This window comes from Desmodus rotundus, chromosome 2 (genome assembly GCF_022682495.2).
Source record: "Desmodus rotundus isolate HL8 chromosome 2, HLdesRot8A.1, whole genome shotgun sequence".
Lineage (NCBI taxonomy): Eukaryota > Metazoa > Chordata > Mammalia > Chiroptera > Phyllostomidae > Desmodus > Desmodus rotundus.
Genome location: NC_071388.1, coordinates 194,030,612 through 194,056,195, shown reverse-complemented (window position 1 = coordinate 194,056,195; position 25,584 = coordinate 194,030,612). Strand labels below are relative to the sequence as shown.

At 54.1% G+C, this 25,584-nt stretch overlaps 1 protein-coding gene across 1 annotated transcript in view; it reads left to right on the top strand.

Moving 5' to 3' along the window:
* The window catches only part of TNS1 (tensin 1), a 216,146-nt gene extending 197,089 nt beyond the window's left edge, over positions 1-19,057 (top strand). Inside the window, 10 exon segments of the mRNA XM_071220708.1 lie at positions 2,978-4,044; positions 6,788-6,874; positions 7,631-7,762; positions 8,153-8,245; positions 8,959-9,036; positions 10,860-10,931; positions 11,187-11,355; positions 12,030-12,098; positions 12,539-12,571; positions 14,415-19,057. Of these exon segments, the coding sequence (XP_071076809.1) occupies positions 2,978-4,044; positions 6,788-6,874; positions 7,631-7,762; positions 8,153-8,245; positions 8,959-9,036; positions 10,860-10,931; positions 11,187-11,355; positions 12,030-12,098; positions 12,539-12,571; positions 14,415-14,559 (1,945 nt within the window). The 3' untranslated portion in view covers positions 14,560-19,057.
* The last annotated feature ends 6,527 nt before the right edge of the window (positions 19,058-25,584 follow it).

Below are 25,584 nucleotides of genomic sequence, written 5' to 3'. Positions count from 1 at the left end.
ATCCTCACAGCAATCCTATGAGGTAAGTACTATCACCATCCCCACTTTCCAGAAGTGGAAACTGAGGCACAGAGTGGCGAAGTACCTTGCTCACAGTCCTGCAGCTGAACAGTAGCAGAAATAGGTTTCACACCAAAGGCATCTGGTTGGGAGCCCACTCCTCTGCCTCCCCTCCTCCAGGCTTGGGTTACCGTCAGATGACCCAGATGTGCCCAAAGCAGACGCATCAGTAAAATTCTCGGAGCTCAGAGCAGGGGGCTATGATTTCTGGCTAGAGATGCAGGGAGGATTTCTGGGGGCTGGAGGTGTTTGTGGTGATGCCAGAAGGTTGAACATGGTGTTGAAAGGTGAGGCAGGAGGAAGAGGGCTTTCTAGAAGGACAGTATAGCCAGGACAGAGGGCCGAGGGGTGTGGATGGCTGAGGGCTCACAGCTGCAGGTGAGGAGGGTTGCTGTGGAGAGGTGTCTTTGCGGATGTGTGGCTGTCATTCTGACCGGGTCAGACAGAGGAAAACCTAGAACTGGGTAGGGGAGGGCCCTGAAGGGGAGGCCCCCATATTTGGGGTGCAGGGAGAAGCTGCTAGGCTTGGAGTGGGCTTTGTGATAGGGAGAGAGATGACATAGGGGAGGGAGCTTGAGATCAGCCCAGGCAGGGCATAGGGTGGCAGGTGTGGGAGAGGAATTGGCCCCTGCCAGAACTCTCCCCCAGGAGGGGGAGACTCTGCTGTTGACTACCCCACCCCGCGTTCACTCCCCACCACATCCTGGGATCCTTGGGCCCTGAAACTGCTCCAGCTATCTCCTCACATTTCCACAGGCCCTTGGTGGGCTGGAAATCCTTCACTGGCCCAACACAGTGTGCCCCTTCCCAGATCAAGGTGGCTGGCTAGGTGAGCAGAGGCAGTTTTGCCTGAATTCTAAGAATTCTGGCTCCTCAATCCCAGCATGCACCCCTAGTCCACCTTGCCCCCCTCCCAGTTTCCTGATGGGACAGACAGCTCCATATCTTGGGAGGTCTGCCTTCGGGCAGAGGGTATGGTTGTCTAAGGAAAGGGGTCTTCCGCACCCGCCAGCCACCGTTGCTGGTGTTCAGAGAGCCCAGATGTTGGGAAGTTTTCAGTGTTTCTCACTCACATCCCTCCAGCTGTACCCTCCTCCAGCTGTAGTCTTAGCTCTTTCCAGGGTTTAGGAAGCTAGCATTTTTCCTCTGGGATTAATCTTACAGAACTCCATTTCAGTGTCCCCCAGGCACGCCGCTGCCCCCCGCCCCCCCCCCAGCCTGACACATCCTCCCATTCCTCAGAATACAGGTTATTTCTCGCAGAAAGTGGCTGTTCCGCTCTGACCCCTTCTGCGATGTGAGGCAGACTTTGTCCTGGCCTGGCCCCTGACTTCTCCCTGCCTTTGGCTCTTGCATGAGCCTGCCGCCCCCCCTCCCACCCCCCAAACACACACATCACCCGAGGGACCAGAACTTATCCCACCCAGGCTCAAGAATCCTTCCAGTCTCCAGCTCCAGGCTTTGGCCCATCTTCTTATGTAAGGAGCCGCCCCGCCCCTCGGGGTCCCTGGTGCAGAGCCTCCCTGTCACCGCCCTGCAGCTGCTGCTTATGCGAGGTCCCTGCCAATCTTTGTCTCTCCTGCCATGTCATCGAGGGATAGAAGTTTGTGTCTGGAAAGAATCAGGGTCATCTAATCCAGCCCCCTTGTTCTTTTTTCACATGGGAAAACTAACAGCAGAATCCAGGTTTCCCAACTCACAGGCCATTGCGTTTTACTTCTCTGTGGACTTGTGCTTAACTCCAGAGTAGAACCTTTGATTCTGGTTGTTCCCCCAATGTATAGCCTCCTCTGAACTGAATTTCCCCAGTCTTAGAATTGGGTTTGACTTCTGAGCTCATCTGATCTGACCTTCCGTTGGAGGGTAGTCCTCACAGCATTCAGGTCAAGAGATCAATCAGCCTCTGCGTAAATGCTCCTAGTGATGGGAGTCTCATTACTATGCGAGGCAGCTCACTCCATTAGTAGCCAGATCCGATGGCTGGAAAGCAGACTTTGTAATGAGCTGAGATCCCCTATGAGACTTCCTTGTCTCTGCTTTTTAGAGCAACCCAGGAATGAAAGCCCAATTCTAACACTCTCAACATTTAAAGATAATGATGGCACACCTGGGGAAACTGAATCAAGGTGGGGATACTTCCGGTACGAATGGGATCCAGGTGGTTTGAGCCCCACCCCAGGGCTCAGTGATACTGGAGTTGACCAGAGGACAGCCACGTTCAGTTTCTTTCTTCTTATTTTATTGAATTTATTGGGGTGACATTGGTTAATTGTATAGGTTTCAGGTATTCAATTCTGTAATACATCATCTATATATTGTGTTGTATGTCTACCACTCCAAGTGAAGTCTCCTTCCATCCCCGTTTATCCCCCTGTACCCTCTTCTACCTCCCCCACCCCCTTTCCCTCTGGTAATCACCATACTGTTGTCTGTCCGTGAGTTTTTTTTCCTTCACCCCTTCACCTCTTTTACCCAGCACCCCAAACTCCCTCCCCTCTGACAGCTGTCAGTTTGTCCTCTGTATCTATGACTCTGTTTCTACTTGGTTTGTTCATTTATTTTGTTCATTAGATTCAGTCATCTTCAGTTTCGATAAAAGAGAGCTCCTCACTCTGACTGGTGGTGCCAGAGCCGGGGTAGTACAGCGGGAAAAACATGTGCTTTAGGGTCAGGCACAGCTGACCTGAAACCCTGGGCTTTTATGAATCATGTGATCGCCATCCTACTGTTAACCAATCCGAGCCTCAGTTTCTTCTTCTGATGGTTCCACAGGGTGACATCAAAACCTTGATATTCCTGTGCGTGCAAGTGGAACTTACTGTTGTTACTAGTGGTGGGAAGGGGATCTGAGTGCTCACCGAAAGCCTGTTCTTCATTAAAACCATTTGCTGACATGATCTGCCCTTTCTCTCTCTAGCACTTCAGTGGGGAGTTTCCCATCAGGAGAGAGCAGTGACCAGGGCCCCCGGACACCCACCCAACCTCTGCTGGATTCTGGCTTCCGCTCCGGCAGCCTGGGCCAGCCCAGCCCTTCGGCTCAGAGAAGCTACCAGAGTTCTTCTCCTCTTCCAACCGTGGGCAGCAGCTACAGCAGCCCTGACCACTCACTCCAGCAGTTCAGCTCCCCAGAAGGCCAGTCCAGGTCTCAGTTCAATGTAGCTGCTGTCCACACGGTACCCGGGAGCCCTCAGGCACGCCACAGGACAGTGGGCACCAATACTCCCCCCAGCCCTGGCTTTGGCCGCCGAGCTGTCAACCCCAGCATGGCTGCCCCCAGCAGCCCTAGTTTGAGCCATCGCCAGGTGATGGGCCCACCAGGAACTGGTTTCCATGGTAACGCCACCTCTAGTCCCCAGAGCAGTGCAGCAACCACTCCAGGAAGCCCCAGCCTGGGCCGGCACCCTGGGGCCCATCAGGTTTCAGGCTTCCATGGCAGTGTGGCCACCACTCCAGGGAGCCCCAGCCTGGGCCGGCACCCTGGAGCCCACCAGGGCAACTTGGCCTCCAATCTCCATGGCAACGCAATAGCCAGCCCCGGAAGCCCCAGCCTGGGCCGTCATCTCGGAGGGCCTGGATCCGTGGTTCCTGGCAGCCCCAGCTTGGACCGGCACTTGGCCTATGGCGGCTACTCCACCCCCGAGGATCGGAGACCAACACTGTCCCGGCAGAGCAGTGCCTCCGGCTACCAGGCTCCTTCCACACCCTCCTTCCCCGTGTCCCCTGCCTACTACCCTGGCCTGAGCAGCCCTGCCACCTCCCCCTCACCGGATTCAGCAGCCTTCCGGCAAGGGAGTCCAACACCGGCCTTGCCAGAGAAGTGGAGGATGTCCATGGGAGACCGAGCAGGCAGCCTCCCCAACTACGCCACCGTCAATGGGAAGGTGTCCTCCTCACCTGTCACCAGTGGCATGTCCAGTCCCAGTGGCGGCAGCACCGTCTCCTTCTCACACACTCTGCCCGACTTCTCCAAGTACTCCATGCCAGGTGGGCCTCTTCTTCACTCCATGTCTCCTGCTGACCGACGAAGCCCACCAGTTAGGGTGTCTGTCCTGCTCTCTGTTCTGGCATCCTCTTGGCAGACAACCGTGGGTGGATCGCTGGCACGTGGGCCTCAGATGCCTAATGTGCATCATGGGAGTCGGAGGCGTCTTCAAAGTAAACGTGCTACGGTGTCGGTGGCTGTGGGCACCGCCGCCGCCGCCGCCGACCGCGAACATAACAGTAGCGGCAGCACGAGTGTTACGATGGTCACAGTCACTGCCACTTGTTGAGCACATGCTGTGTGCCAGGCTCTGAGCTAAGTTCTGTCTGATTCATCCTCACAGCTGTGCACGAGAAAGCAGGCTTGGAGGGCTCGGCCATTTGCCCAGGGCCAGACAGTTCGTAAATGGCAGAGCCAGGCAGCCAATCCAGGCCCATGCTACCCCAAAACTAGTGCTCTTAAAGCATTATGGGAGTTGTTTTATCATGTTTCCCTATCTTGAGGGGTGTGGTGATATAGCATAACTATGACCATCTGCCTTCCAAACCTGGACCTCCATTCCTTTGCCAGCCCTTTGTTCTCACCTTTTGATCCCCACTGTGCACACAGCAAATAGATCTGGCAGCCAGATGTGATATGGGACAAGGCCAAGTGCTGGGCGTTTCACCAGAGTCTAGTTTCTACCAACTCGGCTTCACAGAGGCCCTTGCAGGTTTACACACTGAATTCTTCACTCACCAGCAGAACTTGGCCCCTTTGCTTCCACTTTGAGGGCTCATTATCTAAACACGAAGGTCAAGGCCTCAGCTGATCGGCAGCTTCTCATCTAGACCTGGAACCTGCCTGTGTGCAGAGGGGCCCTGGGGGCTGTGAGGCATCCTAGGAAGATTGAGAAAGTTTTGGACAGCCTGGAATGGGCCCCCGCTGCCTGGATTCTCAGTGTGTCGCTACCAGGTCCAGCCAAGCCAGGACACTGATGGCGACCCTGCACGCCCCTGTTTCCTGCTGCCCACCAGAGACATCTGGTTCCCAGCTTCTCTCTTCAGAGGATGCAAAATTTCTAGTAGTTGGGACATTTCCTGTTTCCCACCATCTCCCCTGCTTAAAATAGCCATTGGAGTCAACACAGGAAGGCACATAAGGCTGCAGCCGCCTCTGACAGCTCATTACACGGGCCCAGCATCTATGGGGCCAGGCCCTCAGAGCAGAGAGAGGCAGCTTGCAGTTGCATGGCCCAGCTGCCTAGCCCAGGGGCCCTCCTCCGTGCACAGCTGCCAGGGAATGGAGCTGGCCTGGCCCCTCGCTGTCCTCCAGAGACAGGCCCCAGAAGCCTAGCAGAGTGTAAGTGACATGGTGAAATGGACTAAGTCCTGGACACACAACCCGACCCCTGCCTGGTCTGGATGCTCTGAGCTTTACAGCATCAACAGTGCAGGCTCCCTCCACTCCCGCCTCTCAGGAAAGGAGAGGAAACAAGCACAACTGGAACACTCCTTTTTTCTTCTTTGTATTGTGCCAAAGGATGAAGGAAGAGGTTAGGGAGTGAGGGACACACGTCCTAAGGCCTAGCCAGGAAGGCGTGGTATAGGCAGCACTGAACTGGCTGCTGCGTCTTCTCACCTGGGAAGGTCTTCCAGAGGCCATTCAATTAACCATAGAAAGGCTCACCCCATGGGCTTGGACAGGTCACCCACCTCTGAACCTCATTTTCCTCATGTGTAAAGTTAAGCAGTTGGACCAGATACTCTCAGAGGTCTTTCTAGAACCTAATATTCTATGAAATCATCCCGGATCTGCAGAGGGCCTGGTGGGGCTGAGTGTCTGCCAGAGAAACAGGGTATGTGACACGCAGGAGATGACTTCCAAATTCTAGGCCAAGCCTTCCCCTCCTGGTCCCAGAGCAGGAGTGACTTTTTTGCCCCGTGTGACCTGGAACTCAGGATTTCCACATGGGGAGTGAGGAGGTGGTTGAGGGGAAGTGGAATGAACTGTGTCTTTCTGCTCTGGTCCTCAAGGTCGTTCTGAACAGGTTGGGAGGGAGGGGCTGAGGCTGGGTGTCTTAGCCTGCTGGAGAAGCTGCGCGAAGGGTTTAGTCTGAATCTTCCAGAGCAAGAGGGAGATGGGCTGGGATGCGGCTTTCGTCAGCTCAGTGAGAATGCTGTGCCAGGCTCTGTAACACGCGATGGCTGGCGGCTGACGAAAAGGATGACAAAGCTGCTCAAGGTCCCTTTTAGCCGTACTCGGATGATTTTTGAGGACACTAACTCTCTGGGTTAGTTTCCTAGGGCAGCATAACACAGTACCATAAACCTGGTGGCTGAAGACAGCAGAATTTATCCCTTCATGGTAGTGGAGACCAGAAGTCCAAAATCAAGGTGCTGGCAGAGTTGGTTCCTTCCGGAGGCTCTGAGGGAGAGTCTCTTCCAGGCCCTTCTCCCAGCCTCTCGTTGGCAGCGCTTGGTGTCTCTTGGCTGTGGACACATCTCTCCAATCTTTGCCTCCAAGTTCACATGACGCGCTCTCCTTGTTCTCTCTGTCTCTTTCCCTTCTCTTATAAGGACACTGGTCATATTGGATCGGGGCCCATTCTAATCCTGCATGACCTCATCTTAATTAGATCACATCTGCAAAGAGTGTATTTCCAAATAAGGTCACATTCACAGGTACTGGGGGGTTAGAACTCCCACATTTCTTTGGGGTGGAGGAACATATTTAACCCATAACACTTTTTTTCTCCTGCTTTAGACAATAGCCCTGAGACCCGGGCTAAAGTGAAATTTGTCCAGGACACTTCCAAGTATTGGTACAAGCCCGAGATCTCCAGAGAGCAGGGTGAGTGCTGGGGGGTCCTGGGGTTGCTGCCCACCAGGCCTTCCCTGGGCAAGAAATTTAAGTAGATGCCTTCCTCCTGAAGCAGTGCGTGGTGGTCACAGAGGGGCTGGGATCAAAGTCAGGCAGGAAAGCAGTCCCCGTGGTGAGGTGGGGGGAGCAGAGCAGGGAGTGTAGACGCTCCTTTGAAGGATCCTTAAAACCAGCGAAGTTTTGGTTTCCTGGGCAAAGTAAAAGCCTGGCCAAGGTAGTAGGAAACTTTAGCTCCCCATCTGCATGATGTGGGAGATTGCTGTACACTTTACAGAGAAAACAAACGTGGGATTATGGGGTTGGGGATGAGACCACCTGAGGCCCCCAGGGAAAGCCTGTGTGGGGATAGGACAGGGTGCTGGTGACTATGGCTCCAGGTCACATCAGACTGCTGTCTGTGTTTGTAACTACAGTGCCGTTGAACACAACCACATCTGCTCGTTGATGTGCTGTCTGTGGCTGCTTTTGTGTGGCAACGGCTGAGTTGAGTCATTGTAGTAGAGATTATGTGAACAGCAAAGCCTGACATAGTTACATCTGGCTATTTACAGAAAAAGTTGGCCAACTCTAGTGTAGAGGGACCCTTAAGAGTGCTGGAATTCTCACTTTAAAGAATCTCCTGTCACCTAAGAAAGAATGAGGTTTGAGAGGCCTGATGAGACTTCAGGAAAGCCAGCGCCATCACTTCCTTATTTCCTCTTCTCTCCTCCTCCACTCCCCTTCCAGCCATCGCACTCCTGAAGGACCAGGAGCCGGGAGCCTTCATCATCCGTGACAGTCACTCCTTCCGAGGAGCCTACGGGCTGGCCATGAAAGTGTCTTCTCCCCCTCCAACCATCATGCAGCAGAATAAGAAGGGTAACACTGTCGCTTTGAGCCAGGCCTCAGGACTAGGTGATCGGTAGGGTCTCCCCAAACCCAGAGGTGCCAGAAGGGCCTGGGCTCTTGGCAGGTCCCTAATTCCCATGGGAGCATGTTCCTGCTGATCAGACTCTTCAGCAGAGGGAGTCTGGTGACGGTTGGGGTCAGAGAATCGGGAGGCTGGATTATTGGGACTCTGTGGTCGCATTTCCTGGAGGGGTGGGAAGAGTCGTGGTCTCTCCATCCCGGGTTCTGGCCCTGTTGTCTGTGTGGCCCTTCCTCCCGTCAGTGCCCTGCACATGGGAGAGGTTATGAAGCGGTGTCAGGAGGTGGTGGGCGGACACCATGAGAAATGACCAATCCTTATTTTCTTTCTTTTCACCCTAGGGGACATGACCCATGAGCTGGTGAGACATTTCCTGATAGAGACCGGCCCCAGGGGCGTCAAACTCAAGGGGTGCCCCAATGAGCCAAACTTCGGTGAGATGCCCCCCACTTCTCTCTCCACAGTCAATCTGCAGGGTCTCAGGCCTGTCCGAGATTCCCCTGCCTCAGGTTCTGCCAGTCTCCCTTGCCGTAGACACACAGCAGAGAAATGAACAGTGGCTTTCCTTCCTCTGTGCTGTGGCCCCTTCACTCTGCCAAAATTCTTTCTGTATTTGCTCTACCCCACTGAGGCTTGTTATCATTGTAATCTAATTAACAACTATAACAACCTTATTGACCACCTCTTATGTGAAAGTCACCGTCTAGGTCCCTTATATTACTTCTGGTCTCATGACAGTCCTGCGTGGTAGGTGCCATCATCCCATTTTACAGAGGAGGAAGTGAAGGTTCCCAGAAGTTAGGCTTAGCCCAGAACACATAGCTAATAAGTGACCTAGCTGGGATTTGAACCCACTGTCCTGAGAGGGGTGCCAGCAGCTGGTGTGGCCTGGGAGAGATGCTGGGGGTAACTTTTTGGAAAGCAAAGCTGTTAGGTAACTTATGACTGCTAGGGCGAACCTTCGGAATCTTTTCCCTTGGGTCTTGCTAACAAAGAGGGAGTGGATCGTCAGTTTTGTTGGTGGCATGAGGGAGAAGAATGAAGAAGCTGAAGACTGTGGCTAGCAAGCTGGCGTGGGTGGGCTTCCTCAGTGCCCCAACCCACTTCCAGCAAAGCTGCCCCTGACATGCTGTCTCCCTCCCTGCAGGATCTCTCTCTGCCCTGGTCTACCAGCACTCCATCATCCCATTGGCTCTGCCCTGTAAGCTGGTCATTCCAAACCGAGGTAGGATACCTGACACTCCTTCCTTTCTAAGCGCACCCTTGAATTGGCCTCCTTCGTGTCTCAGCCCTGCCAGCACTCCAGCACTTGGGCCAGGGTGGGAGGATATAGGGTCATTTTGCCAATCGGGGAAACTTGAAACCACTCTCCTTTTTTTCTATTAAAAAAAGAAGGAAAAGTTTATTAAAAAGCTTAACTCTGGGAACATACATAATTGACTTGCCAGATTGTTCTGGAAAATTCTCTGGAGCCTCAAAGAAATTCAGATTGGATTCTCAGAATAAGCCTCATCCCAGGAGAGGCACTAGAAGTCAGAGACAGTTGTGGGGAGGACCATGTCCAGAGGACGAGATGGGTGTCGGTGGGCAAGGTCGAGGGGAGGGGGAGGAGGAGGGGAAGGCAGTGTTAGATCATGGGAGGGTCCACAATGAGAGGTTGTTCTGAATGGAGAGGAGAGAGCATCAAGGGAGGGATCTCTTAGAGGAGAGGGGGCTGGGCTCTGCATGGCGTGGGAAGGAAAGGGGATGGTCAGATATCCCTCAAGTTTCTAGTGTGGGTGGCTGTCAGGATGGTCCCTGACTGAGGGGGCATTGAGCTGATAGGGAAGAGCAAGCCCTCTTTTGATTGTGTGAAGTTCAAATGGAACCCAAGAGCTGCAGGACGTAGAGGATGAGAGCCTGAATGAGACACAGGGGGACGCAGCAGATTTCAGCTTCTCTCAGAGGTGTCCCAGCCTTGGAGGATGACGGATGGACCCCAAAGTTCTTCACAGCATAGCTTCTATTATAGCAGAGGCTTCTATTCCCCAGCCTCCAAGTACACAGGGCCCACACCAGGGGATTTGCTTGGCTGTGAACTTGAGGTCTAGAAACTGGGAGCTGAGTGAGGTACCTTCTCCCTACCCTCTGTGTTCAATCATAGGACATTCAGAAGTGCCGCTGGGACTTTGTCCTCTCTCAAAGCTCCTGGGGTTTTGCCCACATGGAAAACCTCCAATATTATTCGATAGTTTCTATGTATCCAGTTCGATTCATTGAATTATTAATGATAATTGGTTGCCGTTATTAGCTTAAAAGTTCAAATACAACTTAAATAGCATTATTCACCATACAATTTAGACACTAATTAAGTTATATTTCTACAGAATTTACCAAAGTAATTGAGAAATGATACAATTGATATTTACACTGTATAACCTAGTAGATCTCAAAGTATGATCCCGAGACCAGCAGCATCAGCACCTCGGTGAGCTCAGTAACAATGTAAACATTCTCCAGTCCCCACCTGATCAGGCTCTCTGGGGCGGGGCCCAGCAATCTGTGTTTTAACAAGCCTGCACACCAAAGTCTGGAAAATGCAGGTGCGAACAATACTCAATTCTTTTTAATATTGAAATTATAATTGTGCTGCATTAATGGTTTAATGAATGAGGGCACGTATGGATATACACAGATATCAGTGCAGATGAGCGCCACCAGCTGCCACTTGAAGGCATGCTTTGTGCCAAGCCCTGGGCCAACACTGTGCATGGGGCATCTCAGAAACCCAATGGCATGCGTCTTCCACCACTATGTCCCTTTGTAGACAGGTAGCCCGTGCTGGGCTGAGGGTCTGCACCCAGCTCTGCTGGACTCTAGAGCTCTCAGCCAGGGAGCAATTACAGAACATTCCAACCGGACACACACGTACCGAAGGCCAGGACCTGATATGAAAAACAGTATCCATTGCACAAATTATTTTCGGAGCTCGCTTTAGGCCCAGCCAGACCTGGGCTTCTTTCCAGTTCTAGAGTTTTAATTACTAGCTGAATTAAATTTTTGTCTCAGACCCCACAGATGAATCGAAAAATAGCTCGGGCCCTGCCAACTCAACCACTGACCTGCTGAAGCAAGGGGCAGGTGAGTGGCCGCTCCAAACCAGATCCCTGCCCAGGCCCTTCCTCCTTTCTGCTCTGTCACCTCCTGCAGGTGCAGGCTGAACATTGCTCTCAGACCCAAATGTCTCTGGGTGGGCACACTGCATTTCTGGGTGCAGATGCTTTGGCCTGAGATTGGCCTGAAGTTTTCTGCTACCTTCTTCCTGAAGAGAGGGCCTGGGGACCATCCCCACCCACTCTAGCCCCCATCACTTCTCCTCGGGTGGGTTTTTTCCAGCCTGCAACGTGCTCTTCGTCAACTCTGTGGACATGGAGTCACTCACTGGGCCACAGGCCATCTCCAAAGCCATTTCTGAGACACTGGCTGCTGACCCCACGCCAGCTGCCACCATCGTTCACTTCAAAGTTTCTGCCCAGGGAATTACACTGACTGACAACCAGAGAAAGTAAGACTCTTCTGTCCACTTCTGTGTTGGGCTGTCCTCCTGTGACCCATCTGTCCTTCCACTGACCCACCCACTTACCAATTGATTCATTCATCCCTTGTACCCAACTTTCTCCCATCCATCCACTCATCCATCCATCCATCCTCTTACTCACCTACTCACCAGTTGATTCAGCCACCTGCATGCATTCAACCCCCATATATACTCCCCCCACTTATGCCTTTACCCATTTATGTCTCCACTTAACTACCCATCCATCTACCCATTCTTCCATCTCCCTACAAATATGCCTGCATTGGGTATATAGTCGTATCTGTAGAAAGTACCTGCAAATACAACTGGCAAAAGTACCTGCTTTCTGGAGCAGAGCCTTTCCTCTCATGTTCTCTGCAACATGGTCCCCCCACCCTTTCCTTCCTCCTCCAGGGTCTCCCCATTTCTCATTCCTCAATGCCAGTTTCTTCCTTCTTTTCCTAACCTCTAGCATTTGAGAGGTGCTTCTATGGCATATCTGTCTGTTCCCACGTAATGCTTATGTCCTCGGTGTGAGCAGCTCAGCCTGTCTTGGGCACAGGGGAGAGGCTGTGTTGACCTATGACAGCCATAGATGATGGGAAGGTGGCCTGACCTGCCACTTTGGCTCTCATTCTGTTTATCTGATGTCTGTGCCACAGGCTCTTCTTCAGACGACACTACCCTCTCAATACCGTCACCTTCTGTGACCTGGATCCACAGGAGAGAAAGTGAGTGTCTTGTAGACATCTTCCCTCCCAGCCAGCTCTGGAACACGGAAGTCTGTGTATGTGCATGTGTGTGCGCACGAGTGTGTGCCTGTGTGTGCGCGTGCGTATTTTTGGTTCAAGTGGAAGATCTGCCTGTGTCTGCAGGAGTGTAATTGTCCTGGGCATCTTTTTGAGTGTTTTCCATGATAAATTTGGAGGCCCTCCCAGCAACTCGAATGCCTGCTTTCACAGTCTCTGTCTTGTCCTTGACCTTGAATCTGTGTCTACTCTCTACTTTGGGGAAAACTCCCTGGGAGGCAGGCCATAGTTCTGTTTACCTGAATGCTCCCAACCCACACAAGGCTCCTCCACCTTCCCCCAGAGGGTTTGGGCATGCGCGCAGGGCTGAGCTCTGGGGAGAAGCTGGACTGGTTCACACTGTGCCATCCTTCTCTCCACAGGTGGATGAAGACAGAGGGAGGAGCCCCTGCTAAGTAAGTGTGGCCTCTCCCCCCACCCCAGCTGGTTGGTCTTTGCACTCTTTGGGATGGGGTGGGGTGGGGGATCAGGGGCAGGTTGAGGCCAGTGAGGCCACCTCGGTGAAGAGGGAATGGAACCGACCAGCTGTCAGTCAGCGTGATGAACAGCAGGGTGTCCAGAGGGGCTGTGTGGGATGGAGGAGACCTCGACCTGCCCTGGATCATGTGAAGAGTTAGCAGCCCAGCTGAAAGGAGGACCCAGGTGTCCAGTTGCCTCAAAGCTTGTCTCACCCTTGGCTCAGCCTCCTCCTGGGCTCACAGGGGTCATTAGGGGTCTCCATGTCCCTGCCACCAACCAGGAGGCCAGAGCCTTGTGTTTGAAAAAGCCCCTGCTCACTGATCATTGGGCCCTGTTGCGGGGAGAGGGGTCATGGACAGAAGTGGGCTGGTCCCAGGCCTGAAAATCATTCTCCTCATTCAGGAATGGGTCTTGCACTGAGCTTCTAGCTGACCTAGCCTTGCTGGGCAGGGCATAGGCCTGGGAGAGCCCAGCTCGGTGGCTGGGGGTGGGACTAGGTTAAGGCATGGAGATGCCGGAGGCCCTGAGTTTAAGGAGTGCTCTTCCCTGCCTTAGGGGGCTGAGGTTTCTTGCTTGGATCCACTTCCCTAAGCAGAGGAAGGAATTGGCTATTGCTGAACTGGCCCTGGAGGCCTTGGAGCTGAAATAAACATCAGGGGAGGGAGGCTGGGGACTCCCTATCCTGGCAGAGCCTGGCAGCCAGGGCTGGCATGCCATCGTGCCCGCAGCTCAGAGCCACTCCCTCCCAGGGCCCTGAGCGCCCTCCACCACACCAAGCAGCCCAGCAAGCCTGGAAAGGGGATTCGGGGGTGGGGTGTGGACCCAGGCTTTTCCACTTCTTGGGTGGACCATTCCCCCAGACCTCTGGCCCAGTGGTTCCCAGCCCTGAAGCAGCTGTAGGAAGCCCGGTGTGTGTTTACATGCATGTGTGTGCACAGTTGTAAGCTGGACCCAAGCTTTCTAATTTTAGCTGTTGTGGTCCAGCCTGAGGGAGAGGGGTTTCCATCGGAATCTCCAGCTGTCCTGATTTCCCCGTCTCGCTCTAATTAGTAACGTGCGGGCTAGGAGGGGACCTGAGCTCACATTCTGTTCTCTGCTCTCGTATTTTTAACTCCGTTTTGCACAGAGAGAATGCCAGCTCACTCCAGTCTTGGTGCATGGAGTGGAGGCTGGGGAAACAGCTGTGGGGTCTCCCTCCCCCTCCCAGTCCCTGGAGCCCAGGAGAAATGTGTGTGTGTATGTGTGTGGTGTGGGGAGGGTAGCGACCCCTGTCCTTTGGTCTCTCTGACCTCCTCCTCATGTGTGAGGAGGGCCTGCCCTTTGACAGGTAGATGGCATTTTACTCTGTGCTTACGTGCCGTGTGTAAGGAACACTTGGGTTGGGGTGGGGCTGAGATGGACTGAGAGAAGCTCAGCCAGGAATGTCCCCATTTTATTTTGGGTCTCATTTCCGCCTCTACCTTCCGTCCAGTCTTGTCAGCTGCCTGCAGTGACTCTTTGCCCTCCCCCGTGCTTCTCCCCTCCCCACAAAGGGGAATTTCTGCCTACCCCAAAACACATGACATTGTCATCTCTAGTGTCCCTTGACTTCTTGTCAGTGGAAGAGAGAGAGGATTCTCTCTTATGTCCCCCGCCTGCCCTCCCCCAGTGCCCATGCCCAGGAGATGTAGAGCCATGGGGGACAGAGATTGACCTGAAGATAAGTTTGCTCACCTGGCCAGCTCTCCAAGGCTTGGGGGCTCTCCGCTCACATCTGTGACCCCTCTCCTGCCCCTGCAGGCTCTTCGGCTTTGTGGCCCGGAAGCAGGGCAGCACCACGGACAACGCCTGCCACCTCTTTGCTGAGCTTGACCCCAACCAGCCTGCCTCTGCCATTGTCAACTTTGTCTCCAAGGTCATGCTGAATGCGGGCCAGAAGAGATGAACTCACTCCATGCCCCGGCCAGGGCAGTGGGGATGGGCGTGGGGGGAGGGGACCCATGAATCCTGACCACCTTTGAATCCAGAAGGAGGACTTTGGGCCAATTTTGGAGAAGGAGAGAAGAAAGTGCAACATGGGGAGAGGGAAGTGAATTGCGGAGGGGAGAGGGAAAGAAAGAGAGAAAAGGATAGGGGAGGAGAACTCGATTTCCGTGGGTGGATGGACGCTGCGTAACCCCCAGAGCCTTCAAAACTGACCAGGTCCACCTAATGCCCCCTACCCCTCCCAGGGGATGGAGCCCCTCCATGGAGGCAGAACTGACTTCTTTGGGGATCCATGCTTTGGGGAGAAATGGAGAAGTGTCCCTCTAGCCCAACTGCTTTGCAAGGAGAAATCAAGGCGAGAGAATCTTTTTCTGGCCACCTCTAGGGTACATTACCAAACTAAAAAGAGCCAGCATGCGGCGTCAAGTGGCAGAATGTTTGCTTTTGAAAGTATCTCAGACCTGGGGCACCTAAGGTCTCTTTGCTCTGCGTCTGATGTATAGTGTGTGGGGGGTGTATGTGGGGTTGTGTATATATTGGCACCCACGTCCTCACATGCTGAGTTATATTTGCCTCTCTGCTAGAATTGTAAACAGGTGTACTTGCCCATGTTCCTTGTGTTTGCACACTCGTGCACACTGTCCAAAGAAGGTTAGAGTTGGGGGAGCACAGCATCAGGGAGGGGACGGCAGCCTTCTTCCCCAGGGGCACCCAGGAATATGGGTAACAGACTCTGCCTTGGTCCCTGCACCTGCACTCCAGTGGCCCTGAGTACCCTTCCCCTGGACCAAGAGCCCAGCAGGAGTGGGGCTGGCCACCCTGCAGCATGACCCTGTTCTGCCTCCGCCAGGAGGCAGGACCCTTGGTTTGAGGAGGTGGAGACATGCGTTTCCATAGTCCTGGGGTGGGGAAGAGATCCTCAGCTGCAGATGCTGTTGACCTCTAGGCCTCTTTCCTGAATCGTGTGGCCCAGCAGGGAGGTGGGCAGGTCGCTCCTGCCAGCTCCCAGCCCTCAGCCCATTCTTGGGTTTTGTGCCCACACCAGCCTTATCTCAGACTTGTTTTACCCGCATGATGTCTTTTTAGGTGCTGGGGATTGGGCCTTCCTGCTCTGCCCTGCCCTGTTCTGTCCTACAGGGTCCCTGTGTTGGGCTCATCCTGGGGAACCTGCTTCCGAGAGCCCTGCTCAGCAAGGCCCAGGGGAGACGCCTGTAGTCCTTGTCCTCACCTCTGCAAGTGTTTGGGCTCTGACTTTCGCTGGGCCGTCCAGGGTGACTCAGCAGAGCTCTGGGGGCTGCTGCCTGTCCACCACATGGCCTGTGTACATTACTGGAGCCTTACTCTTCCCCCTTCTGCCTTGGATTCCCCAGCAGAGCCAAGCTGCCCGTGAACAGAGGGCAGAAGGCATGCATTAGGCCAAAGGGCCTAGAGTTCATCTGGGCCATGGCAAAACCCCCAACCTCCACCCAAAGACTAAGCTGAAATGGAAAATTCACCAAGACTCCATGCTTGAGGGGCTTCTTAAGCCTCTGAGGGTCCCCTAGAGAGAGGCATTGTACTGATATATAAATATATATAATATATATGTGAGACATACTGACAGAACCTGTAAGCTAATAAAATATAAGAAAAGGTTAAAAAAAGAATAGGTAAATTGACAAGAAGTATTTATTGTTTTCCCACATTGCTTTATTGCCTCCTTGGGCATAAACCAGTTCCCATCCCTCTTCCTGTTTATAAGTGAAGCCTGAAATGCCAGGGCCTTAACTCTTGGGGTGATCAGGGGTCCCCTTGCCCTGCCTTGGCCTTCCCTAGGTTCTGCTTGGGGCTCAGCGGGGAGGGGTGCACATGTTCTATCCCCTGCAGCCCCCTTATTTCCTGGCAGGCCCAGGCCTCGGCCATCAGGTCCTGAGATGAGCCCACTCACCACGGTTCGAGCAAGCGTGTGAGCCAGTGGGGCACATGGGTGAGTGTGCAGGTGTGGGTAATGTGTGCGTCTTTTGTGTTCTTTCTCCTTCAAGAAGCTGCATGTGTGTGGACATACTGTTTCATGGAGTTGGAAAGGAGAATGTCTAAAGAAGGTGGGGAGCAGCCCCTGGCTTTCCGAAAGTTGAAACCTTGTGCTTGGTGACTAAGGTGCCTCCAAAGTGCTCTTCCTTCTGAGGCCTTCAGGCCAGATGCTGGGATTTCCCTCTCCTCATTCACTACTGGCCCCAACTCTCTTCCCGGATAGGAGGTATTCCACCCCTTCTTTTGTAAATATCTCAATCCCTCCCCGCCCCCAACCCCCACCCCGGACAGCCCCGGGGATGTCCTGTCCACACTGAGGCCGGACAGAGTTTTGGACCATTGGGCATACCCAGGTCCAGGGTCCACCTTCTTACGAGCTTTCCTACTGCCCACCACTGCCCACCCCCAGGCATGGCCAGCCTACCCCACTCAGGCCTGAGCTGAGTGTGACCCCATGAGCAGGACCCAGGGGCTGCTGGGGAGCTGATCCACATACTCCCCGTGAGGGAGTTGGTTTCCCAGAGTCCCTCTGGAGGGAGTCGGTTTCTCAGAGTTTGGCCTTTGCAGAGGGAAGGTGGGGAAGGGTGCCCCAGTCTCCACAGTGGCCCCTGCCCTGCGGGTCAGTCACTGGTTGGGAAGACACTGTAGTCCCCCTGCCCCACAGTCAGGCCCGTGCACCCACGCACATGTACACGCACACCACCTCCCCACAGCACTGCAGTGTATTCTTGCCAAAGATGTCCTTTAAAAGAAAGCACTTTTAATAATTATTGTTCTCATCTTGTAAATGTTTATCCTTTGTTCTCTTCCCTCTCCCTCAACATATTTGCTGTTTATTGTTGAATCCATCTATTGGCCAGGAGAGTGTTGTCTGGTCTTGAGAATAGCCTGGGGAGTGGGGGCTTGGGGAGGCATGGTTAGCTGGTGACTGCTCCAGGCCCAGCCTGCTTCTAACTGTCCAGCCAGGCCCTGAGGCGGCCTGGCCCAGTGACGGCCCTGTGGCTCTTCCTGGGTGGAACGAGGGGAGCACAGGGCATGGGAGCAATGGAGAGGTGACCCCAGAGGGGAAATAGGGAGGAAGTGAGCTGTTTGATCAGTCTCCAAGGGTGACTATAACCCCTAGCCTGAGGCCATGGTGTTTGGCTCCCTTATCTAGCCAGGTGTTTGAGGGACAGACACGTCATATCCTAGGTTTGGGAAAGGCCTTTTGACCTGGGTCCTCATGGAAGCTTTTCCTGTAGTGGCTCCTAAAGCTCGTGGGCTTCCAGAATTCCTTCTCCACTGGGTTTTGAAGAGACCCTAGGTGTGTCAGAGACTGGCAGGACAAAGGGTGCTTGGTGGCTGTGTAACCATAAGTAGTGGCAGCTGGCTGGACAAGTGTGATCCTTCGGTAAAAGGGCTCCCAGGAGGGAGGTGACTAGGACGTCCTTCTGCCCTCCCCTTGTGGGCATGAGCAGAGATCGGCCAGCTCCTCCCGCCACGCAGGGGTGTGGAGGGGTGTGCAGGGAGCAGCACCTGTGCCCAGGACGTGTTACCACCACCCTACCTCCCGGGGCTTCTGCCCTTCTTCCTTTTTTCCCAGCTAGGGAGAGCAAGTGGGCCAATGCCCTGTCCAAAGGCGGTCTCCTGCCCCTGTACCTCCCTCCCTCGGGGTCCTTGGAGAGGTCAGTGGCAGAGCCCTGGAGCCACTCCTCACCCAGGTCCAGGCCCTGGGGTCCCGGGCTGGAGGCCCCTGGCCGGTGGTAACATGGGATGTGTGTACGTGTGTGTGCAAGTGTGGGTGTCTGTGTGCGTATTTTGCTTGTCTCTCTAGGGAAATGAGGGGTTGGGTTGGAGGAGGTTGGCCAGAGGAGTACGTTACCTTCAGTACCATCCCGTGTAGAAGAAATCGGGAGGCGGGGCTTGTAGGGTGCCCACTGGAGAAATCTCAGTGTTGCCGATGGGGTGAGGCTGTGCTGTCCTCACACGTTCTGAATGTTGGAGGGCCTCTAGCAGCTACGTAATTGCAGAGGGATGTCCCAAGTTTGTCTTCTAATCAGTGTTAAGCGGTTTGAGACTCTCCTGTGTCCTGTGTGCGGTTTGTGTGTGTGTGTGAGGAGCACATCTGTGTCTGCACACTGTTTCCCCACTCCTCCCTCTGACATGTCACTCAAAACAAGCGTGAGAAATTCCTACTGCTCCACCCCTGCCTCCCAGCCCTCTGCAGGAAAAACAGAACCACCCAGCCTCCTCCCATCCCCTGACTGTATTTATATAGGTGGGAATATACTTTCTGTTTTCTATCGTCGTGCCTATAACCTCCGCCACCTTGTATAAACCCTGGTGTACGCTACTTGCCCCGGATACGAATGTATTGTACACTGATGCTGTCCCGCTCCTGTACAGCTGCTTTGTTTCTTCGCGGCCCATTGTATGGCTTTATAAATGATAAAGTGAAAGAAAAATCACGCTGTCGTCTGGCTGCATTGTTTTGCAAAGGGGTCTGCCAGGTCTGGGGTCGCAAAACCAGCCTCAGCCAAGCTCGCTATTGCGTGGCTTCAGTGATGTCCTGCTGGGCGGCTCACCCTCGGACCTCCCAGCAGCTTCCCACCTTCCAGGTCTTGTTCTGATTACTGGGAGGGTTTCACCTGGACTGTTCCTGCTAGAATAGAAACTCAGCTCAAACTGGCTTAAGAAAATAAAAAAGGAATTTATTGGCCCCTGTGACCAAGAAGTCCAGGCACAGCTGGACCCAAGGGCTTAGGTGGCAGAATCAGGAGTTCGTCTCCACCGCCTGGCTTAGTTGGCCGGCAAGTTCCATCCTGGTGGTCCTGGGCGAGTCCTTGGCAGTTCAGAAAGTTTGGAGTGGCACCCACTGAGGCCTGCCTAGCACAGCACAGGGTGCCTGGGAGATCTTAAACACTCATGAAACACAGCTCTAGTTCCCTACAGAGGGCCCCACACGACCCCTTAAAGGGTCTCTGGGACCCTCGGGTCCCCAGGCTGTACTCTGAGAACTGCTGTAAGGGACACAAAGACAAGGATGCACAGTCCCTGCCTGCAGTGGAGGAGGACCATGTATTGCAAACCTACTATGTGCTAGGCATTGTCACGTGTCATCTTCCCAATAAACCCATGAGGTAAGTGGCATTAGTCCCCAGGGACAGATAAGGAAACCGAGGCTGTGAGAGGTCCCATCGCCTCTGTTGGGCAGAGCTGGTGCTTGTCCTGGTGACAGCTGGCATTCTGCAGACCTGCTAAGCACAAGGCTTCGCTGAGCACGTATGTGTGTTTTCTCATGCACGCAGCCCAGTGAGATAAGGGCTGTCCTGGTCCTCATTCTACAGGGAGGGAAACCGAAGCACATTCAAGGAGGCCCAGAGACCCCTCAGAATCACAAAGCTGGGGAGTGAGTGGCAGAGCCAGGCTAGGACCACGGGCAAGCGGACTAGCTCACGCCTTGTCCTCTGCTCTCGGGGTTTGCTTCACAAGACACTGAAGGGTGATGGGCAGACAGGAGAGAAAACTGACTGCTGGTCAGACGGGGTTGTCATGGAGTTGGGCAGTCGGGCTGCCTCCCTGGGGAGTGGGCCACGGTTTCTGGGGTGTGATGGGGAGGTCACCCTCTGATGCCACCCAGCTCTGGAGTGATGTGGATACCTTGCTGGGCCTGGTGCAGGGGATGAGAGAGATGAGACGGACAGGCTCTGATCTGGGAGTGAGGCGGATCCAGCCTGGCTTTGAGGACATTAAACAGTGAGGCAGAGTGGGGGCACGGTCCGAGGCCTCATCTTGGAACCTGTGTTGCTGACGGTGCCTGAGTCTCTGCAGCCTGGGCCTGGCTGGGGCAAGGGAGTGGGGAGGCCTAGGTCTGGCGAGGAGGGTCTCTGGCTGCAGCAGGTATGCAGGGTATGAGCAGAGACCAGCCCCAGAAGAGGCAGGAACACCAGCTGAGGTGAGGGCAGGGGGGGCAGAGGAATGGGTTTGGGGGGCTGGAGGTGAGGAGTCTCTCACTAGGTCTCAGACTTGGCTGGAAAGCACTGAAGCCTGGGTCCCACCCCCAGGTCCCGAGAGAATCAGCCGGAGGTCGAGTGGGGCCCTGGGACTTCCCCAGCGGGTTCTGTGGGCAGCCTGGGCCCCCAATGACTGTGGAAGGACTTTCTCCAAATTGTGTCTTCCACGGCCACATGTGTGGATGGACATGGCCCGCACACACTGGACGCAGGCTGGGAGAGGAAGTCCCCTCTGCACTGGCTTGGGTGTCCCCGCAGTCAGCCTGTCCCCCTCTCCCCCCTTCTGGCAGTGGGAGAATACTGTCTTCCCCCCTCAGGGGCAGAGTCCAAATGTCCCTCCTCCCACCACCAGGTAGCGTTCAGCCCCACCCTTCACCAGGGCAGAGGAAGGAGGAGTGTCACCGTCTCTAGGGGACTTGTCACCTGCAGCCTAGGACAGGTGATGGTGGGAAGGGAAGGGCCTGGAAAACCCAACTCCAGGGGCTCTGAACTTTCTCCTCATGGATATTAAATTCTTCCTTTTTGTAATTTTTAGATTGTATTTATTTATTTTTGAGAGAGAAGAAGGGAGGGAGAAAGAGAGGGAGAGAAACATCGATGTGAGAGAGAAACATCAATCAGTTGCCTCTCGAATGTGCCCTGATCAGGGAGGGACTGAAGCACGTGCCCTGACCCGGAATCTGGAGGTGGACCTCCATTTGCGGGGCGATGCCCAACCCACTGAGCCACACGAGTCAGGGCTCTCCTTCCTTTTTAGAAAAAGACCTGGCTTTTCCTTTCCTCATGAGCTGGTGAAAATGACTTTATTAGTCTCAGCAGTTTCTAAGCAGTTTAAAATATGGAACAGCTGGTTTTAAAAGCACTGGCTGTAGATGCCAGACCAAATGCACACATGTGTGTGTGTTTGCACAGACATGTGTGCACATGTGCACATGTGTGCACGGGACAGTGGGCTGTGCTGTGTCCCCTGGAAGGCATCTCCTCCCCTGCCTGCCTCCCGCCAAGCATCCTGGCCGACTCGGTCCCCTGGTAGTGGGCCAGCAGTGGGGCAGGGCCGCTCCCTCGGTGAGCCCACTGGGGCTGCACTCATCAGCACAGTGTCACCCTCAGAGCTGGGGAGGGAGCACCCCCCAGGAGTTGCAGATCGGACCTCCTGCGAGGCCACTGGACCTGGGCCGTGGTCACACTGCAGTTGGTGGCAGTGGGCCAGGGGAATGGAGCCTCAGGGACCCTGGAGAGGTCCGTCTGGAGAAGAGGCGGCATAGGAGGGTGGGACGCTAGCTGTTGGATGTGCTGTGGCCCCTCGGGGGATGAGAGCCAGCACTCGCTGGGCTGCGTGCTGTCCCAGGTGAGGGCTGTAGGGTGTTTGGAGGCCAGAGGAGCTGCTGGAAGGGGCGCTTCAGGAGGAGCGGGCTCCCCGTCCCTGCAGGTGTGGGGAGGAGGCCCCTTCCAGCCTCCATTCTGGGTATGGCTGCAGGTGCAGCCTAGGGGAGAGCCCTATTTTCCTGCCTGCACCCAGAGTGCCGATGTGGCTGGACCCTGCGACCAACTGGACATCAGTCCTCAAGTGTGGCCTGCTTTGGGGAGTGCTGGCCTCAAAACCAAGCATGGCTGGGCTGGGACCTCGGGGAAGCTTTTCCTCTCTCTGGTCTCCAGTTCTTATCTGTAAAATGGGATAATACCTACCCTGAGGCTGGGCTGGTGGGAGGATGGAGAACATGCAGCACCCAGGACGGCCCTGGGTCTGCTGCTGGGCTGTAGGTCCTCAAGGACACACACTTCCTTTCCTTTCCTTGGGCCTCTTGCCTCCTCCACACCATTGCCTCAGGCCTCTGGGGAGACTTGGCAGCTTAAAGGACTTGGAGCTGAAAGCCTCCCAAACGATATCGATCTCTCTGGCTCCCGACTCCAGACCACAGTGCTTGGGGATGGTGGTACAGCCGCCTCCACGGCTCCAGCTTTTATGGGGTTTAGAGATCATCTCTGGCCATCGAGACAGGATGTCCGGGGTCTGGGCCCCTCCTCCTAGTAAGCTCTGTTCCCCGACTCCCAGTGGGTCTTAGGAAACCTCTCCTGGGGTCGGATCCTGGGAAATTAGGGGTTGTCTGACTAGAGGTCACCAGCCCTCTGCTCTCCTCCAGTGCCATATCCTGCCTGAGCAGACTCTGGCCTGGCAGCACCGTGGCCCCTCCTTCAGGGGACTCAGCCTGGTTGGGAACAGTAGGAGCAGAGGTCCTTGAGGAAGGCAGGAGAGGACCAGGGCGAGATGGAGAACACCTCACCGTCATGGAGCCTTAGAGCTAGTGGAGACCTTGAGGCTATGCCTTGGGGTAAGTCGAGCAGTCAGTTCACCAGATCTGTACTGAGCGCCCGCCCTGTGCAGGTGCTGGACTAGGCACCGGCGATGCTGGAGTGTCTACGTCTTGTGCCCCCTTCCAGGCCCGATGGCAGTGGGGAAGGGAGAGTGGGGAAAACGTGCGGAGAATCAGCAAATATGTGAGTACAATGTGATGAGCGCCCCAGAGGAAAGCAAGGCAGCGAGGGTTTGTAAACGGATCTGGAGGGTCCACAGAGAGCAGGGAAGGTGTCCCTTAGGAGGTGACACTTTCCCAATGCCAGGGACCAAAGGGTGAACAGAAGTGAATTGGGCAGAGGAAGCAGAGAACATGTTTCAGGCAGAGGAAACAGCCCACGTCCAGGTCCAGGGGCACGAGGGGCAGGGTGTGTCTGAGCCCCACAGGCCCCCCTGGGGTGACAGGTGTTACAGTTGTAATTTGACTTTCACTTGAAGGCCAGGTGGAACAGTGGTGAAGTGCACAGGCCGTGGGGTCAGACGGCCTTGGCTCCGTTTTACTAGCTGGTGACCCTTGGGCACGTTGCTTGACTTTGCTCTGCTCCTGTTTCCACATCTTTTAAACGTGGGATGGTAAAGGCGGTGCTTAACTCAGGGGTGGTTGTAGCAATTGAGTCTATGCCTGTAAAAATGGCTTGGGGCAGCCCCTGGCAAACAATAAATGCTCAATAAAGGTTAGCTACAGGTATTATTATTATCTTATTTTTTAAATTTTATTTATTTACTTTTAGAGAGAGGGGAAGGGAGGGAGAAAGGGGGGAGAAACATCAATGTGTGAGAGATACATCGATTGGTTGCCCCTCACACGTCCTCTGTCGGGGACCTGGCCTGCAACCCTGGCATGTGCCCTGACCGGGAATCGAACTGGCGACATTTCAGTTTGCAGGCTGGTCTCAATCCACTGAGCCACACCAGCCAGGGCTACACTTATTATTTATCTGATCTCTCCCCTCCCTCACCAGACTATGAAGTCCTCAAGAGCAAGGACCCAGGTCGGTATGGGAAGCTGAGCTCAGTGTCTGGTGTGAGGGAGGCCCCCTATCAATGTTTGTGGAAGGAGCTAGGCAGCTGCAAGGTCAGCGTGGCCAAAGGACGCCCTGGGGGGGAGGTTGGGCTAGGGAGGTGGGTGAGTGAGCCCCGAGGCGGGGCTTTCTCGGTCACGTGAAGGGTTCGGTGCTTGTTGTAAGGGAAGTGGAAGTTTTTGAAGGTTCTCAGTCAAGGGGTGTGGGGTCACATGGGCATTTTGCAGAGGTGGCCATGCTGTCTGTTTCAATGCCTGTTGAACTCCAAGTATATGTTAGATGTTGTATTAGTGTTCTATTAAATGTTATCTCATTTATCTGTTTAGAAAATGACACTTAGAAATAGGTGTACAGCTATGGAAACTAAAGCTTAGAAAGATTAAGTAGTTTCCCCAAGATCCCATAGCTGGAAAATGCTACAGAAATGGACTTAAGATCTCTTTAGCTCTCTATCATTTAGGGTACTGGTTCAGCTTCTGTAACAGAGATTCCAAATTACCAAACACTTAAATGTGATAGAAATTTATTTCTCTCTCAAGTAAAGGCTTTAGCTTGCTTGTGTTACAGCTTTTTCCATGAAATTGTTCAGGAACCCTGGGTCATTCTGTTTTGTTGTCCTGCCATCCTTGATATGTGGTCCATGAAGGCTGCACCAGCACCTGCTATTGCAATTGCATTCTGGTCAGTGGAAAGCCAGAAAAGAGGAAGGGAAGGCATACCCTTCTGTTTCAGGGCACAATACATTGTTTACATTATACAGGGTGGGGCAAAAGTAGGCTTACAGTTGTGAGTACACAGAACACAGTTTATTCTTGTATTATTATTTATTAATGATTGTACTATTTTCCATATGAACAACTGTAAACCTACTTTTACCTGACCCTGTATACATTGTTTCTGCTCAGATTGCAGAAACCATCCACCGCCTCAACCAGCTGCTGGGAAATGTTACTTCTGTGCTCGGCAGCCATGAGCCCAACCACACTTCCCGGGACTTATTACTAGAGGAAGAAGAGGAGAGTGAAGTGGGAGTAGCTGCTGGTTTCTGACTCACCCCTCCTTTGCAATTTCAGAAGCAGGAGGTGCTTTTTTCTGGGGCTTCACAGAGGATGCTAAGCAGCAGCCCTGGGAAATCTCAATTATTGATCAAACATGGGGGTGGCGGAAGGGGAAGCATGGAGAAGGACTGTCTGCATGCTGGCAACGTGTTGCGTTGAGAAATACTGGTTTGGGCAGCAGATGGGGAGTTTGGAGTGGAGCATGTTGAGAGAAGGAGCTGTGGGACTTCCAGGTGGAAATGGGCACTTGGCGATTGGAAGTGAAGGGCTGGGGCTGGAAGATTCGGGCGTTATAGTAGGTACTGCAAGGGGGGGGCTGCACAGCCCGATGGTTACGCTCTTCATGGGAAGGACGTGACATGCAGGCGTGGCCCAGGTGGCCATGTCTGTATGTGGAGGTGCCGGACCGCTTCCCCCCAGTTATACAGCAGGCTGGCCGAAGGCTGAGGTCTGAATCTAGTCAGGAAAGTCCAAACTCTTCCCTGGACTGGAGGGAGGAGAAAAGACTGGGGTCTGGGGTCTGGGGTCTGGGGTCTGGGGTCTGGGGTG